We start from the raw sequence: 17,683 nt of genomic DNA on the forward strand, positions 1-17,683 counted from the left end.
CATTCATGTAATCTTTTTCATTATCTTTTTGTGAATAAAAATTTCAGTTGCCTTTCTCGAGTTGCTGTTGCCGTTGCTGCGAAGTCCGCCGGAGCTATCGTTGCCGTAACAAACAAGCCATCTGCTGCTTGTTTGAGAGCCCATCTTACCCGAGCACCTTTCTCCCTTCTTCTTCTTAATATTAGGTTCTTGTTCCATGTCAAAACTCACCAAAACCTAGCTTATTGGTTGTTTTCACCTTACAAAATCAGCCCCATAGCATCCCTCTCTTCCCTAAAGTTTGATCATAAAGCCTGCAAAATATAACCCAAAAGCTATTAATTTATCACAACCCATTCTCCCACCCTATTCCATGATTCTTTTGAGCTAAAACTTTCAAATCCAAGGTTGTATCCTCTTCTATGCTTTGAACTTGTAATTCTACATTTATCAAGAGGAACTCCATTAGGGCTTTTACATTTTATCTATTCTTTGGAGTGATTGTGAGCTTAAGAGTTTGTAATCCGCCTATCAAGAGGCAAAGATAGAGTTTTATTTTTGTTTCTTCATTTGTATTGAGGGTCTACGATTCAGCCTGGTAAGAAAGGAGAATCAGTTGTAAGAGGGAGTGTCCCCTCGCAAGGCTTCGTGCAGAAAGGGTTTGTCCCCTTCGGAATTGGAGTTGGAGTTTGTACGGCTTGGAGATTCACCATTGAAGAATCTCAACTATAGTGGAGCACCCAATGAGGTAAATTTGGAAGAGTGGAGTAGGTCTTGTGATAGACCGAACCACTATAAAATTGTGTGTTCCTTGTGGCATGGCTTCTCTCTTCTCCCTTCTTTGCACTTGGTGATTGGTAAACTCTAACCCTAACTTGTATTTATGATTTATTGAACTAGGGTTAGTAAATACACATGATAGGAATATCTAAACCCTAAAATTGATTATCTTGCTTGTTTGAACAAGGGTTAGATTAATTTGTGCTTAATTAGTAAAGTAATTTTAATAATCCATCTAATTGAGCCAAGAATTTTTAATTGACCAATTCACCCCCCTCTTGGGTTGTCACACTTGCATTTCAATTGCTCGTTAACTAGGAGGGTTGAGGCATGACATTAAAGAAAAGGTGCAACTCTAACCTTATTGGTCCTTCAATGATGTTCGCTTGGCAAGCAAAGTGGAAAAGTAATACCGGCTACGGTGAGATCAAGGGCCAACGGTTCTTTTAGAACTCAGAATCTAGGTCATGAGTCTACTCCTAACTAGAGGAGTACATCTCAATTGCGTCCCTCTAATGACTTCTCACGATTGTCCAATCGTGATTTGACTCCATCTTTTAAACGGCCTAATCCTTCATCTCCTCAATGTTTCAAATTCCAAGGATTTGGTCACATTGCATCGGAGTGCCCCAATCGCAAAGTTATCACTCTTGTGGATGGTGAATTACATGAGAGCGATGATGTACAACCAACGACCGAGCATTAAGAAGATGAAGAGGAGGTCACCTATAGCGATTAAGGGGAGGCCCTTGTGGTTCGAAGGTCTATGAATGTGGACCGTTCTAAGGAAGATGTTTGCTTTCACCACAATATTTTTCACACCCGTTGTACTTCTCATGGCAAGGTTTGCAATGTTATCATCGACCCGGGTAGTTGCGAAAATATTATTGGAAAGGTGATGGTGGAGAAATTGAACCTCAAGACCGAACCTCATCTACATCCTTACAATCTATCTTGGATTAGTCATGAAAACGAGGTAAAGGTCTCAAAGCGTTGCCTTGTTCCTTTCTCCATTGATTCTATGTCTAAAGATGAAATTTGGTGTGAAATACTACCTATGGATGCATGTCATTTGCTTTGGGAAGCCCTTGGGAGTTTGATCGCAAAGTCATCCGCGATGGTTTCAAGAACACCTACTCTTTTGTTAAGGACGGAGTTAAGGTGACTTTGGCTCCCTCTAGAATGGAAAAGGGACTCAAACCTGACAAGGGGGGAGTAACTTTTTTCTTTCCGAGACCGAATTTGATCAAGAGTCCAACGAAAATGGCATGTCCTGTGCTCTACTCGTTGTTGAAGTTAATGAGGAGCATATGGAATTTCAACAACAATTTAATGAATTCATCACCAAAGGGATTGGATTGGACAACATATTAGGTGAACCGATGGATATTGAAGAGATGGGTGAATGAAAAATAATTACATCAATTTTTTCATCCAATTACATTGATCCTTTTTTATTCGATCCGACATCGAAGGCTATAGTGTTTATTCATGAATTCAAGCATATTCAAAATGGAGACATATTCTATTTTTGCCTTTGGAATTAAGTAGTAGGATTTGCTCCTCAAGAGTTTAAGATGATTAACATTCTTCGACACTTCAAAACTCGAGGACGAGTCTTCTTGAACAATGGAAGTTTGGCGAACTTCAAGATCGTGCGGATGGTCTGTTTCGAGTTCAATCACCCGAAGATTATGGCGTTTCAACTACTTTCAATGTTTTTTTTTATCTTATTCCATACCATGGAAGTGACCAGGTCAACTCAGGGACGAGTTGACGTTCAACCGGGGGAGAATGATGCAGGTGCAATTCCCACTACAAGCCTCTGGACCATTTTCAACCACGATTTTGGGCTATTAAATGACAAAATTATGAAAAACGGTAAACTACAAAGTTTTAGGTCTTTTTGAGATCTTCCAACATGTACTCATGGTCAAAATTTGGAGCAGTGGTTAGAAAGTAATGTCAGTTTTAGTAAAATGTGTTTTGCTAGCCTTGACTAGTCAATGTTTTGAGTTCCTAGGCTATTTATTATGTTTGTAAGTCCCTAAACTAGTTAGTGGGCAAGCTTGAACTTCCTCTCTCATGTATTTCTCTATTTAAAGAGTAGCAAAAATCTGCAATGGGAGTTTTAGTTGAAGAAGAAAAGGTTTTAAGCATTTTACAAGAACTCTATTGCTTGTTTCCCTCCACAACCATGAGGATTGTGTTTCACACAGTATCAAATTCTGCGGAGCGGAGTTGGTTCCATAGATTCTCATTAATCTGCACCCATTTTATGGGAGAGAATGAGAAGCCTTGCTGAACGCACCCTAAGCTGTTCAGTTTGTAGTCCTTCTCATAGTTACCAGGGTGGTAAATAGAATTCGAGAAACGAAATGTGAAACGGAAACTGGAATCGCATGCAAAAAAATACAGGGGAAACGAGAAATGAGAAACAATAGAAAATCGTACGAGAAACATCTTAGGAAATGATGTGTCTTTTCCAAAATGATTTTCATAAGTTCCACACATGTTTCCTACACATTTCATATGCGTTTTCTACGAGTGTTGCATACGTTTATCACGCGTTTATGATTTATTTACAGAAGTTTTCCATATGCTTCCCATGTGTTTCAGAAATATTTTTTCAATTTTGTATCATATTTTGGAAACGTTTCCGAAACGTGTTTCCCTCATTTTAGGAGAAACGAGTTTCGCAACCGCGAGAAACACATTTTAGGGGAAACGGTTCCCACCCGCCCAAGGAGTTTCCGGCAACTGTGGTCTTTTTATCAGAGCCACAGGGCGAGCATTTGGGATGGGACTAGGACCATGTGGATCGCCTTGTGATGTTTAACATAATCAATAGTCTAGATTTCACATCATCCCTCACATATATGTCCGTTTCTACACCACCTTGAAAACACCCACTTTTCAATAAACTTTTTACTTATAAAGACTATTTTCATAAGCACTGGTTCTGTAGCCATTAAAAAAAAGCACTTATTCTTATTTTGAAAAGTGGAATGATACGTTCACCCCTTTCTTTTACACTAGAGGGGGCTATCCCAAGTAAAATGGCGGGAGGGATGTGGGTGGGGGAATCCTATATATATATATATATATATATATATATATATATATAATGACAACTGGAATCCCATATTATAATGACAACTTGGGTCGGGCTCAATCCGAACCCGACGGGTTGATTTTGGCTCGAGTTGGGTTGGGTTAGGGTTATGAAAAGCCAACCCGATTTAACTTTGGGTTGGGTCAGGGTTGAGGCCTTAGCAAACCAACCCGACTCAAACCCGACCTCCGTCTTCTAATTTTATCTTGATTTCCTTTGGGTTATTGTATTTTTTGTTTGACCCAAGATGAATCTGAACCAACCCGACTGGATTTCGGGTTAGATGGGTTTGGTTAGGAGTGAGAGATTTAGAAGCGGAATGGTTTAGGATTGACCATCCCCAACCCAAGACCCGGGCTGGGTTCCAACCCGGCCAAGTTGGAAACTGAGTTACTTCATGGCAGTGAGTCCACCGATAAAGTCATGCTTATACTTTGTTCCAAGAAGTAAGAACATGGTAAGAGCGTAAAACCGATCTTATCTTCCCACGATATACATTGGCCGACAAATTTGACTATACCTGTCCATTTCACACTTAATATATATATATTGGAGGGTTAAGATCATCCAGCCAGAAGATTTTTCGGATATAGTCTAATCAACTGAAAGGATCTCAACAGATGAATGAATCAGATCATACAAATAGGTGGGCCCCACTATACTTTTTTTTTTTCGCGTAGAAGAAAATACACCACCATTAATATGTGATCCACATGATACGTTGTCCAGGCTCAATTTTCCACCGACAAATCTGACTAACCCGTGTAGAAGAAAATACAGCACCATTAATATGTGATCCACATGATAGGTTGTCCCATCCCATATTCCCATCCCTCCCGAACATGGCATGCGTAAAGTAAAGACTTTTCTATGGGGAAGGTTAAGTGAGAGCTACGAGACGTCATAGATGAAGGGCCGAGATCATCCCATTGATTTGGCTAGACTTATGGTCGTTGTCCAGGCTCAACTGTCCACCGTCCAGGCTCAACTTTCCACCGACAAATCTGACTAACCCGCGTGGGCTTCATTACTTTTGATTAAACTCTCGCTCTTCATTATTTTCTCCATCTCCACTGAGACGTCTGATTTGGATTTTCTTCTTTGGTAGAGTATGGCAGTATTTGTGTCCCCTGTTCAGTTCTTGATGCACTGATTGTCAATATGAAGGTAGAGTATGGCAGTATTTGTGTCCCGCGTGAATCTAGTCCAGTAGAATTTGATAAAATATTTTGTCAAATTATTTATTCTTATTTACAAAAGAGATTTTTCAGATTTCTTTTGGATGTCCAATACTGATAAATGATTGTAATTATTTCAACTCTAAGGACATATGACATACACTTTGTTTCTCAAAACCGAGACCTTTGATCATTTTATTCCATTATGATGTGCCCACATGATCGTTGCACCCTGCTTTTAATGTAAAGACTTTTCTAAGGGGAGCAATAAATGAGTCATCATAGATCAAGGGCCGAGATTATTCGATTGACTTTTCCACCGATAAATGCGAGTAAGGAAAATACATGTAAATCGACTGGTTGGTGAACAATGGCATTTAATTTCCGGGTCCCTGAAAATGTTATATATGTAAAATTGAGACCGTTGATCTTTTATACCATTATGATGTGATCCACATGATCGTCGCACCATGGCATGCTATTAATGTAAAGACCTTTCTAGGAGGAACAATAAATGACGCATCATAGATGAAGGGCTGAGATTATCCGATTGATTTAGCTGGTCACCCAATTTTCTATCTCGCTTCATTATTTTCTCCATCTCCACTCTTGTTCTTTCCTAGAGGAGAAGAAGGTATGGCAATGATGTTTGTAACCCCTGTTGTTGTCGTTGATGCACTTTGAGGCAGCATAGATCAAGGGCGGAGATTATTCGATTGACTTTTCTAAGCCAAGGAGAACAACAGATGAGGCATCATAGATCAAGGGCGGAGATTATTCGATTGACTTTCCATCGTTAAAGTTAATTACTTTGTTGCAGAAGCTTTGATTAAAGTTGATGCTTCTTCCCTCACTTCATTATTTTCTCCATCTCCGCATGATCGGTGCCCCCACATGGCTTCCTTTTAATTAATGCAAAGACTTTTGTAGGCGGAACAATAAACGAGGCATATAGATGAAGGGCTGAGATTATCTGATTGTCGTTGTCCAGACTCAACTTCCACCGACAAATCTGACTAACCCGCGTGGGCTTCATTACTTTTGATTAAACTTGATACTTCTTCTTCTCTCTCACTGTAGACAAACATCTGGTTCGTTCTTGGGATTTTCTTGTTTTCTAGAGGAGAAAGTATGGCAGTAAGTTGGCTAGCTGAAAAAGTTGTATCCCATCTTCTTGATGCAGTGCTTGGCAATTTGACGCAAGAAATGAAATCAATATGGGGTGTTGGTGTTGAGGAGGAGCTGAAAAAGTTAGAGAGGAAAGTGAAAGTAATTCAAGACGTGATTGAAGATGCTGAGGAAAAGCAATTTCACTCTAAGGCTGTTGGAAGTTGGCTTCGTGAACTCAAGAATATTGCTTACGACGCTGATGACATATTGGACGATGTTGCTACGGAAGCTCTACAATTATCTGCGTTGAGGGACCAAGGTCAAACAAGCAAGAGACAGAAGGTAGGGGTTTTCCAGTACATCTCCCCTATTTTCCAGAACAAACGTGACATAGCACGTGAGATAAGGGAGATTAGTGGAAGGTTAGATGTGATTGCAAAGGAAAGACATGACCTCAATCTCGAAATAAGAAGAGACGGAGGGAGGCGTCTCCAAATCGAGCAGGAGCGACGGGAAACTAGCTCTTTGGTAGACGAATCTGATGTGATTGGTAGACAAGTCGACAAAGACAAAATCATACAATTGTTGGTATCATCATTATCAGATGATGATAAATTGTACTCTGTTATTCCCATAGTTGGCATGGGTGGGCTTGGGAAGACTACTCTTGCTCAATTCGTCTACAACGATCACAGGGTAGAGACGCATTTTGGGCTAAAAGCCTGGGCTTGTGTGTCTGACAATTTTGATGTATTGAGAATAACAAATGCAATTATTGAATCTGCAAGCGGAAGCAACTGTGGTCTCTCAAACCTGGATGCCGCTCAACGTTGTCTCCGAGAGAAGCTCAACGCCGAGAAATTTTTAATTGTTCTCGATGACGTTTGGGGTGAAAATCAAATTCATAATTGGGACCGTCTACGAGCACCTTTTAGAGTTGGAGCGAAAGGAAGTAAAATTATCATGACTACACGAGATGAAAGGGTTGCAAGGACGATGGCCATAATTCCTTCCCACGATTTGCAGGGTTTACCAGATGATGATTGTTGGGAATTGTTTACTCGGCGTGCATTTGCAGGACGGATTTCAAATGCCCATCCGGAGCTGGAGGAAATTGGTAGGCAAATCGTGAAAAAGTGCAATGGTCTTCCTTTAGCAGTAAAGACATTGGGGGGCATCTTGTCTTCTAAAAGGAATGTGAGTGAGTGGGAAAGCATCTTGACAAGCGAAATGTGGAAGGATGATAAAAGTGATATATTACCCGCTTTAAGATTGAGCTATCGTTACCTGCCAACCAATCAAAAGCAGTGTTTTGCCTACTCTGCCGCATTTCCTAAAGATCACGAGTTTGAGAAGGATGTGTTGGTCCGACAGTGGATGGCTGCGGGCTTCATTCAACCCAAAGGAAGCACTCTCCTAGAAGATATTGGTGCTGAGATATTTGAGGATTTATTACTAAAGTCTTTCTTTCAATATTCTCATCAAAACTTTGAGGGGACTTCAATATACGTGATGCATGATCTCATGCATGATCTAGCAGAATCTGTCTCAGGTGATGAATGTTGTAAAAAGGAAGACGGTACGCCACGAAGTATCCCTGAAATGGCGCGTCATTTATCATGGACCGACGTCAACGAGGGTTCAATGTCTTTGGAGGCCTTGAAGAAATTTAAGAGACTGCGCACTTTACGACTGAAGGCTCCATCTTCCATTGACAACCAGATTCTCAATGATGCATTGATGGAGTTGAGATGCCTGCGTGTATTGGATTTGAGTTATTCTAAAATCGACAAGTTGCCGGATTCGATTGGCCATTTGAAACATCTACGCTACCTTGACCTCACTGGCACGGGGATAGATGGGCTGCCGGAATCGGTAAGTAGTCTCTGTAATTTGCAGACACTAGGTCTGAGTTTTTGCTACAATCTTAAAGGGTTACCCGATTCGATTGGCCATTTGAAACATCTACGCTACCTTGACCTCTCTGACACGGGGATAGATGGGCTGCCTGAATCAGTAACTAGTCTTTGTAATTTGCAAACACCACTTCTGAAATCTTGCAGGTATCTTAAAGGGTTACCCTATTCGATTGGCCATTTGAAACATCTACGCTACCTTGACCTCTCTGGCACGAAGATAGATAGGCTGCCTGAATCAGTAACCAGTATTTGTAATTTGCAAACACTAGGTCTGAGATCTTGCAAGAATCTTAAAGGGTTACCCGATTCGATTGGCCATTTGAAACATCTACGCAACCTTGACCTCTCTAGCACGAAGATAGATAGGCTGCCTGAATCAGTAACCAGTCCATGTAATTTGCAAACACTAGGTCTGAGATCTTGCAAGAATCTTAAAGGGTTACCCGATTCGATTGGCCATTTGAAACATCTACGCTACCTTGACCTCACTCTCACGAAGATAGATGGGCTGCCGGAGTCGATAAGTAGTCTCTGTAATTTGCAAACGCTAGGCCTGGAATTTTGCAGGAGTCTTAAAGGGCTACCCAAAGGTATCACGAATCTAGTTAATCTACGACATATTGCTCTAGTTAGTTTGGGCCCGTGGGACTCAATTTCTGTGCCAGGAATTGGAAAATTAACTTCGCTCCAAACATTGCCGAAATTCAAGGTGTGCAAAGAGAGTGGTTGTCAGATAGGAGAGTTGAAGAACATGAGGAACATTAAAGGAAGACTTGAGATTTCGGGTCTCGAGGACGTGCAAAACATAGAGCAGGCGAAAGAAGCCAACTTGAAAGATAAGAAATACCTTAATAAGTTGAGTTTGAAATGGCACCGAGATGACAGTTCACAAGATGGAAGAGTCAATGATGATGGGGTATTGGAAGGCCTCCAACCCCACGCCAACCTCAAAAATTTACATATAATATCCTATGGCCGTGTCAGTTTTCCAAGTTGGATGTCACATCTCTCCAATCTGACTTGCCTTACCCTTGAGGATTGTAGAAATTGCGAACATCTCTTTCCTCTTGATTGCCAGCTACCTTCTCTTTGTAAGCTCATCTTACAGAACTGCCCCAAGCTGCAGGTGTTGCCCGCTGACCTTCCTGCCGTCACAGAGTTACTTATAAATGGTTGCACAGAATTGAGTGCCCTTCCGAGGCTCCCATCTATTTGTGACTTAAAACTCCATAGTTGTGGCGTGAAGATGCTATTAAGCTTGACAACGCCTTGCCTTGTCTCTCTTCAAAGGTTAAGCATTGGAGGGTGTTATCAGTTGGAGTGTTTTCTCGAGGAGGTGTCTTTGCAAGATCTAACCTCTCTCCAACATTTGAGAATCTTTGGCTGTCCACGACTAAAGTCCTTGGGATATGGAGAGGGGGGGCTTCCCACCACGCTCAAATCTCTACAAATTGAGCATTGTCCTAATCTCAAGTCCATGCCTACTCTGCTGGAAAACCTCACCTCCCTTGTAGAGTTATCCATTGCTACTCAACTCCGGCTTTTCTCAGCACTGCCCATGACAATTCAAGACCTTCAAATATTTTCATGTGACAATCTCATGTCCTTGCCCAAGGGGATGCAAAGCCTCTCCTCTCTCAAAAAATTGGTAATCAATAGTTGTCCTCAACTCTTTTCGTTGTTCCCTGATGATAACAACAATGAGTATGGGCTGCCCACAACTCTCGTCTATCTTTCCATCTGCGGTTGTGAAAATCTCAAGTCCTTACCCAATGGGATGCAAAACCTCACATCCCTTGAGTTTTTATTTATTTGGAAATGTCCTAAATTGACGGAACGATGTCAAAAGAACAGCGGCCAAGATTGGCCCAAGATACAACACATCCCCGAAATTAACGTCATCTAGACAAAGGTGCGACCTCTTTCCCTGTTTAAACATTTTCTACCATTGCATTATTATTATTATTATTAATTAAATCTTCATGATTTTAAGAAAAATTAAAGAAAGTGAGGCAAGGACTATCCTTCTGTACAAAACACGGCAGATGTAGAAACATGAACGGAGGAATCTAAGAAAAATGATGGGGTTTCGATTTTTGGATTAAAGGAGCGTGTGAAGATTAAAGGATGGATTGTTGGATTACTCTCAGTTCCTCTACCTCACCATCCACAACCACCACAGGTAAACAAAATTAATAATTTGTTTTTTTTCATTAACACAAAATTGGACCATGTCTGTCTGCTTTTTTTGTACGATTCTTCATGTTTTTCTTTTCTGTAATATTCTGAAGATTTTCTATTTAACTCTGGAATCATTAAAAATGATTTCTCTATTTTTAAGTAAGTTTCAGAAAAATAAGAACCAGGATTCTAACCAGTACCGTGTTGGATTGTATATGCTCTCTGTTTTCCAAAAAAGAGGAATGCTGAAATGAAGAGCGCCCTTACAAAAATAAAGGAAAAGGGCGCTCCCATTGGATCCACTTTGCAAAACTGTATTTATTATGGCATTGAAAAAGTCAAAATTAAAGGAATCATAAATGCTTATAAATGAGGTTTGGCAACATGGATCCAATGGGAGGGCCCTTGTTCTTTATTTTTGCAAGGGAACCCTTCTGTTTAGCAGTCCTCATTTTGAGATGGGTGCCCTTATCAAAACTGAGCATGACTTTTGGTTGTCCTTGTAAAAACAAGGCTTAAAGATTAGGGGAGTAAACCAGCCGAGCCGAGCCGAGCCGAGCTTGGCCAGGCTCGGCTCGGCTCGGGCTCGGTCAGGCTCGGCCAGGCTCGCGAGCCTTACCGAGCTCGGGTTATATTAAGTTCACACCCCTCATCTTCCCTGGACAACCCTACTAGTGTAATTTGACTACTTTTTTTACACTATGGGGGGTGGTCCTAGTAACAAATGGGGTTCCAAAAATGAAGTGACATATTTTACCCCCACCCCTTTCACTCCCTGGACAACCCTTTTAATGTATATATTAATATATAATATATATATTTAAATATATTAAATTCTTAACGAGCCGAGCCGAGCCGAGCCTGGCCTAAATCGGGCTCGGCTAGTTAAGGATTCGAGCCGAGCTCGAGCGAGCTTCCGAGCCCGAGCCAAAATTGACACCCTTATTAAGGATGTCTATCTATCACTATGAGTGGCCTTACCCAAAAAGGGGGTGGGGGTGATGAAAATATCCTATCTTTAGATAAGAGTTTCAATTAAGATGAGATACTAATTGACGTAGCATGTCAAGAAATGGAAGGAAACAGAGTAGCATGAATAGCAAGCTTTGACAGTCAATAGCAAGCTTTGATTTATTTCCTTGTTTTATTGGCGTAAGAGTAGGAGTATTTTTCCTTATTTTCTTAGTTACTATGTCAGTAGGATTTGTTTTCCTATTTCAATGGTTTCTTACTTTATTAGTTTCTGAAAGTCAATAGGATGATTTTCTTATATTGTTAGTTGCTTTATGTCAATAGAGCTAATATGTAATGTGAGAACGTGAGAGGCATTCATTCCATTATTGCAATTACAAGATATTTTTCTCTATATCTCTTGTTCTTCTTCTTCCCGGGTGGATTCTAGTGTTTGCAAATTGTGCGCTTCGTCTACAATTCTTCATTTGCTCCGCTACGCTAGTTGGTATCAGAGCCTTGATTGATTTGGACTGATGGCAACTCGAGACCGAGAGAACAACCACAAACGAGTTAATCGTGGAGAAGTCCTTATGAAGGCTGTTAGAATCAGTTTTCCTTTTTCCTATTCTGTTAGTTTAGATTGTCTTCTATTTAGGTTATTGCCATATTTAGGGTTTCCTTATTTTCCTTTTCACATTTTGCTAATTTATGTTTCCTTATTTTGCTTCCCCTGATTTCTATATAATGTAGATGCCGTATGACTATTGAATAAGGAATAATCAAATTAAGTGCAGTTTGCATATTGGAGGTCGAGTTTCCTCGAATTAACTCATTGGAGGCCTGAGTTTCCTCGAATTAACTCAATCTTTATCCTTTCCCTATCATCTTCTTCCTTAATTTCTTTTCTGATAGAACGGTGTTCTATCAACTTGGTATCAGGGCACTTTCCTGGTGCATGATGCTGACTCGCCATCAAAAAGAGTATTCCGGCATCACTGACCTCCAAATCTATTCCATGGCGGATGCCTTGAAAGCTGAAATCAAAGAAGAACTTGATGCAATTTATCAGGCACGGTTCAACAACATTGAGACACAGTTGCAAAAGATCATGGATCTTCTTCTGCAAACACGACCGTCACCTTGCGTGAAGTTAGGAGAGCCTCTTAGTGAAGAGTTCAGTGAGATCACCGTCGAGAAGGCTTACACAATAAAAAAGAAAAGACGAAACAAAAAAAGAGAGAGAAAGAAATCAGATTGAAGAAAAAAAAAGCCACAAAAGAAAGGGGTTAATCATTATCAGCGTTCTCGAGTCCAACAACGTCGACGCCAAAAAAATTGTCATGCCTCTCAACCTTTCCAATCCTATAGAAAAGATCTTCACCTGAAACCATCTGTGAATAAATCTAAAAAAATACATCAAAGAAGCTTTGATGAACAGCATGGTGGGATCAGTTTGCAATTGGAGTGACCTCAACTCTTGATGATAACATGCAAAATCATGACTAATTACAAGACAAAGGAAAGGCAAGGAGGAGGGAGAAAGAAAAAAGAAAAGGAGAAGAGAAAAGAAATTTGGAAAGTCTTGCACAAGATCAATCTCCAACCTTGGGGACAAGGTTGAGATTAAGGGTGGGGGAACGTTAGAATCAGTTTTCCTTTTTCCTATTCTGTTAGTTTAGATTGTCTTCTATTTAGGTTATTGCCATATTTAGGGTTTCCTTATTTTCCTTTTCACATTTTGCTGATTTATGTTTCCTTATTTTGCTTCTCCTAATTTCTATATAATGTAGATGTCGTATGGCTATTGAGCAAGGAATAATCAAATTAAGTGCAGTTTGCATATTGGAGGTCGAGTTTCCTCGAATTAACTCATTGGAGGCCTGAGTTTCCTCGAATTAACTCAATCTTTATCTTTTCCCTATCATCTTCTTCCCTTATTTCTTTTCTGATAGAACGGTGTTCTATCAAAGGCTGAGTTTCTTGAGTTCCTATGTGAAAATCAATGAGGGTTGGAACGTTTAGAGGCAGCAATCGGTAGAGACTCAAGGTGGAGCCCAATCGGGATCGCAACAATTACACACCTTGTACCGATGAAGGGGCTCGCGAGCAGTCTTTCTAGAGCACTTTCCTGGTCACGTTTCTGCTATGGATAGACCTATGGCCTATGAGGAGGAATCCAGCGAGGATGGTGAATATGACGAACGAGTTTTTGCGAGACCGGACAGCGTTAGAGGTTATCGTGCGGTGGAGATCAGGATTCTTGGGATTTTTGTATGAAGATTGACCTTCCCACTTCCAACAGTCATCTTCAAATTGAATATTTCCTAGATTGGTTGGCAGAGGTCGAGCAATTTTTTTTATTATATGGGGATTCCCGATGAGAAGAGGGTTAAGCTTGCAGCATGGTGGAGCATCGGCACGGTGGGATCAATTACAACTTTCCCGAACACGACAAACAAAGGCACACGTGAGAATGTGGACGAATGCGACAAAATAAGGCGGCCTAGTGCACGAGGCTCCCACCATTATGGGGTCTGGGGAGGGCTAGATGTACGTGACCACTAGGTCACATTGGATCAACCTTACCATTGCGCCAATGGAAGAACACAACAAAATTAATTTCAGTAATCTAGGAAATAAGAACTAGGATCAACCTTAAAAATGTGACCACTAGGTCAAATTGGATCAACCTTAAAAATGATTCTCTATTTTTAAGCAAGTTTCAGAAAAATAAGAACTAAGATTCTAGCTAGTACCGTGTTGGATTGTATATGCTCTCTGTTTTAGAACTAATGTTTTCCAAAACAGAGGAATGCTAAAATGAAGAGCGTCCTTACAAAAATAAAGGAAAAGGGCGCTCCCTTTGGATCCATTTTGCAAAACTGTATTTATTATGGCATTCAAAAAGGCAAAATTAAAGGAATCATAAATGCTTATAAATGAGGTTTGGCAACATGGATCCAATGGGAGCGCCCTTGTGCTTTATTATTGCAAGGGCACCCTTCTGTTTAGCATGCCTCATTTTGAGATGGGTGCCCTTATCAAATTTGAGCATGAGTTTTGGATGTCCCTGTCAAAACAAGGTTAAAGATGTCTATCTATTACTATGAGTGGCCTTATCCAAAAAGGGGGTGGGGGTGATGAAAATATCCTATCTTTAGATTAGAGTTTCAATTAATATGAGATACTAATTGACGTAGCATGTCAAGAAATGGAAGGAAACAGAGGAGCATGAATAGCAAGCTTTGACAGTCAATAGCGACCTTTGATTTATTTCCTTATTTTTTGGCATAAGAGTTGGAGTATTTTTCCTTATTTTCTTAGTTACTATGTCAGTAGGATTTGTTTTCCTATTTTAATGATTTCTTACTTTATTAGTTTCTTAAAGTCAATAGGATGATTTTCCTTATCTGGTTAGTTGCTTTATGTCAATAGAGCTAATATGTAATGTGAGAACGTGAGAGGCATTCATTCCATTATTGCAATTTTCCATTTGCTCCGCTACGCTAGTTGGTATCAGAGCCTTGATTGACCTGGACTGATGGCAACTCGAGACCGAGAGAACAACCACAAACGATGTTAATCGTAGAGAAATCCTTATGAAGGCTGAGTTTCTTGAGTTCCTACGTGAAAATCAATGAGTGTTGCAACGTTTAGAGGCAGCAATCGGTAGACTCAAGGTGGAGCCCAATCGGGATCGCAACAATTACACACCTTGTGCCGATGAAGGGTCTCGCGAGCAATCTGTCTAGAGCACTTTCTTGGTCACGTTTCTGCTATGGATAGACCTATGGCCTATGAGGAGGAATCCAACGAGGATGGTGAATATGACGAATGTGTTTTTGCGAGACAGGACATCGTTAGAGGTTATCGTGCGGTGGAGATCGGGATTCTTGGGATTTTTGTATGATGATTGACCTTCCCACTTCCAACGGTCATCTTCATATTGAATATTTCCTAGATTGGTTGGCAGAGGTCGAGCGATTTTTTTTATTATATGGGGATTCCTGATGAGAAGAGGGTTAAGCTTGCAGCCTACAAGCTTAAGCCTGGAGCATCGGCATGGTGAGACCAGTTACAACTTTCCCGAACAGGACAAAGAAAGGCACCCGTGCGAATGTGGACGAATGCGACAAAATAAGGCTGCCTAGTGCACGAGGCTCCCACCATTGTGAGGTCTGGGGAGGGCTAGATGTACGTGACCACCAGGTCACATGGGCATGAAAACTTGTCTCTAAATAATGAGAAGGTAACAAGACCCAAAATTTACAGTCTTTTCTTCCTATACATTTCTCTTTCCCAGCATTGTGGGACTAGAAGTTTCAATGCTTTTCATACCAAATCTTTCTTTACTTAATATTGTTATCCTTTGAAAGTAAAATAACAGCAATAACTGAGTCATTCGTCTTAGATGTTGAAAATCAAACCTAAGCAATTCAAAAACCTGGACTTGAATTCATATAAATAGGTGTTTAGCATTATTTTGGGACAATTTTGCATCTACATTTTTAACCAAGAACATTACACAAATTAATTATCTAAAAATGAAATGAGGGAATTTTTCACAAAATAGAAATTTTTATCTTTTTATTTTGACCCAACAGCTCCCATTGGTAGAAACAATGGGAACCAACTACTAACTACATAGGCCATTGACCACGGTTGTAAAATATCACTATTTTAATTTCGGTATTTTAAACTATCTTGATGTATCAGAGCTTTAAATATCACAATCTATTGTCCTCGCTACTATATTGTCCTATGTATCATGATATTTTAAATATCACCTGTATATGTAGGTAAATTTGACATTCGCCCCCTTTTATTCCTGGACCACCTCTTTTGGCATAAAAAGAGTAGTTATAAATAATTGAGGGTGGCTCGGAGAGGAAAGGGGGAGGATATGTAGGGCCTCATATTATTAGAGCATCCATGAAATGAAGTGTGGTTCAATAGTTGGACACGTGCGGGTCCCAATGCTTCCACCAATTATGGTTGCAAATTCTCCCCCTTGGGTTTGGTTAGGCACAACAGGCCCAATTTCTCAATGGGTCAAAAATGTGGCGCTACAAGAATCAGGCCTACACTTAAAGCCCACACTCGAGCTAGACAATCGGCCTCTCTTTCAGACCTACCACCAACATCTTTTCATCCCCTCTCGATATAATAAGTAAGACACTCATGATTCTCGAGTTTTTATAGGAGCAGAAGAGTTCAAATTTTCATGAATAGGAAAGGTTCATTAGGCCCAGTCAATTAATTAAAGAGGTCATTATACCTAGATCATTAATTAATATTATCACTGTTGTCTCCAAATTATTCTCATAAATAGAATTATGCAACAATGTGTTTCCTAAGACAAATAGCTATTAAGGATGAGGATGTTTATGCTATACAAATGGATCCAATGGGAGTGCCCTTGTGCGTGCTTTATTTTTGCAAGGGCACACTTATGTTTAGCAAGCCTTGACAGTCAATAGCATGAATAGCAAGCCTTGACAATCAATAGCAAGCTTTGTTTTATTTCCTTATTTTATTGGCATAAGAGTAGGAGTATTTTTCCTTATTTTCTTAGTTACTATGTCAGTAGGATTTGTTTCCCTATTTTGATGGTTTCTTACTTTATTAGTTTCTTAAAGTCTATAGGATGATTTTCCTTATTTGTTTAGTTACATTTAATAGAAATTAGTTATAAATGTTAACATTTTCCATATTGGTTATAGTGGTATATTAAATTACATATTATAGGTTCTGAATGCCGCTACCCCTTCGACACAGCTTGAAACTAATTGCGCTCCAAGTCGGGCAGCTCCAGCCAATGAGGTATCTACATTTATTTATTTTTCTTTTTTTGAACAAAACTATGTTTATTACATTGCCGTCCACATGGGTTATTACTTTACTAGTATATTTGATTCGATTGCATGTACTAATTAATTTCATTTGTAGGTTGTGGTTGAGGTCTATTTGACGAGTGGCCTACAGCCTGATACAAAAGTGGCATGAGGAATTCTTCTAAGTGATGATTTGTCTAAAATAGTGGGAGGATTACAACTAGGTCGTGGATTTTCCGAAGTTTCTATCAAGGTCTCGCTGATGCACGATGATCCTTTGTTTAAAAAGTTTGTACCTTTTTAATACTTGAAATTTTTAATCGATATAGTTACTAATTATTTATAAATTATCCTTTTGCAGGTACAACGCATACAGAGCGAAAGGGGGAAATGATTTGACTAAAAGTTGATATAATAGTTTATGAGCAAGAATTGTAATATAGACAAGTTTGTTTTACGAATGAATTGTTTCCTAATGAATTGAATGGTTTTGATATTAATGAATGAAATGATTCTCTCTCTCTCTCTCTCTCTCTCTCTATATATATATATATATATATATATATATATATATAATGGTTGTATGGAAATATTTTCATGAATGAAAGCTATTACTGTCAATTGTGCTAGTAT

At 39.8% G+C, this 17,683-nt stretch overlaps 1 protein-coding gene across 5 annotated transcripts; it reads left to right on the forward strand.

Moving 5' to 3' along the window:
• Nucleotides 1-5,985: 5,985 nt before the first annotated feature.
• LOC143880368 (putative disease resistance protein RGA4) lies at nt 5,986-17,571 on the forward strand. 5 transcript variants are annotated; one of them, XM_077383298.1, is made up of 5 exons: nt 5,986-9,993; nt 10,127-10,263; nt 16,965-17,039; nt 17,166-17,303; nt 17,412-17,571. In XM_077383298.1, exon 1 carries the CDS (start codon nt 6,184-6,186, stop codon nt 9,985-9,987), a length of 3,804 nt encoding a protein of 1,267 aa, XP_077239413.1. In that variant the 5' UTR covers nt 5,986-6,183; the 3' UTR covers nt 9,988-9,993; nt 10,127-10,263; nt 16,965-17,039; nt 17,166-17,303; nt 17,412-17,571. The 5 variants fall into 5 exon arrangements, with proteins under 5 accessions (XP_077239413.1, XP_077239410.1, XP_077239412.1 ...); XM_077383295.1 differs by having other exon boundaries at nt 5,987-9,993; nt 10,075-10,263; XM_077383297.1 differs by having other exon boundaries at nt 5,989-9,993; nt 10,086-10,263; nt 16,940-17,039.
• The last annotated feature ends 112 nt before the right edge of the window (nt 17,572-17,683 follow it).

Source organism: Tasmannia lanceolata, unplaced genomic scaffold (genome assembly GCF_043159265.1).
Source record: "Tasmannia lanceolata isolate RefF3 unplaced genomic scaffold, GAP_Taslan_0.1 ptg000006l, whole genome shotgun sequence".
NCBI lineage: Eukaryota > Viridiplantae > Streptophyta > Magnoliopsida > Canellales > Winteraceae > Tasmannia > Tasmannia lanceolata.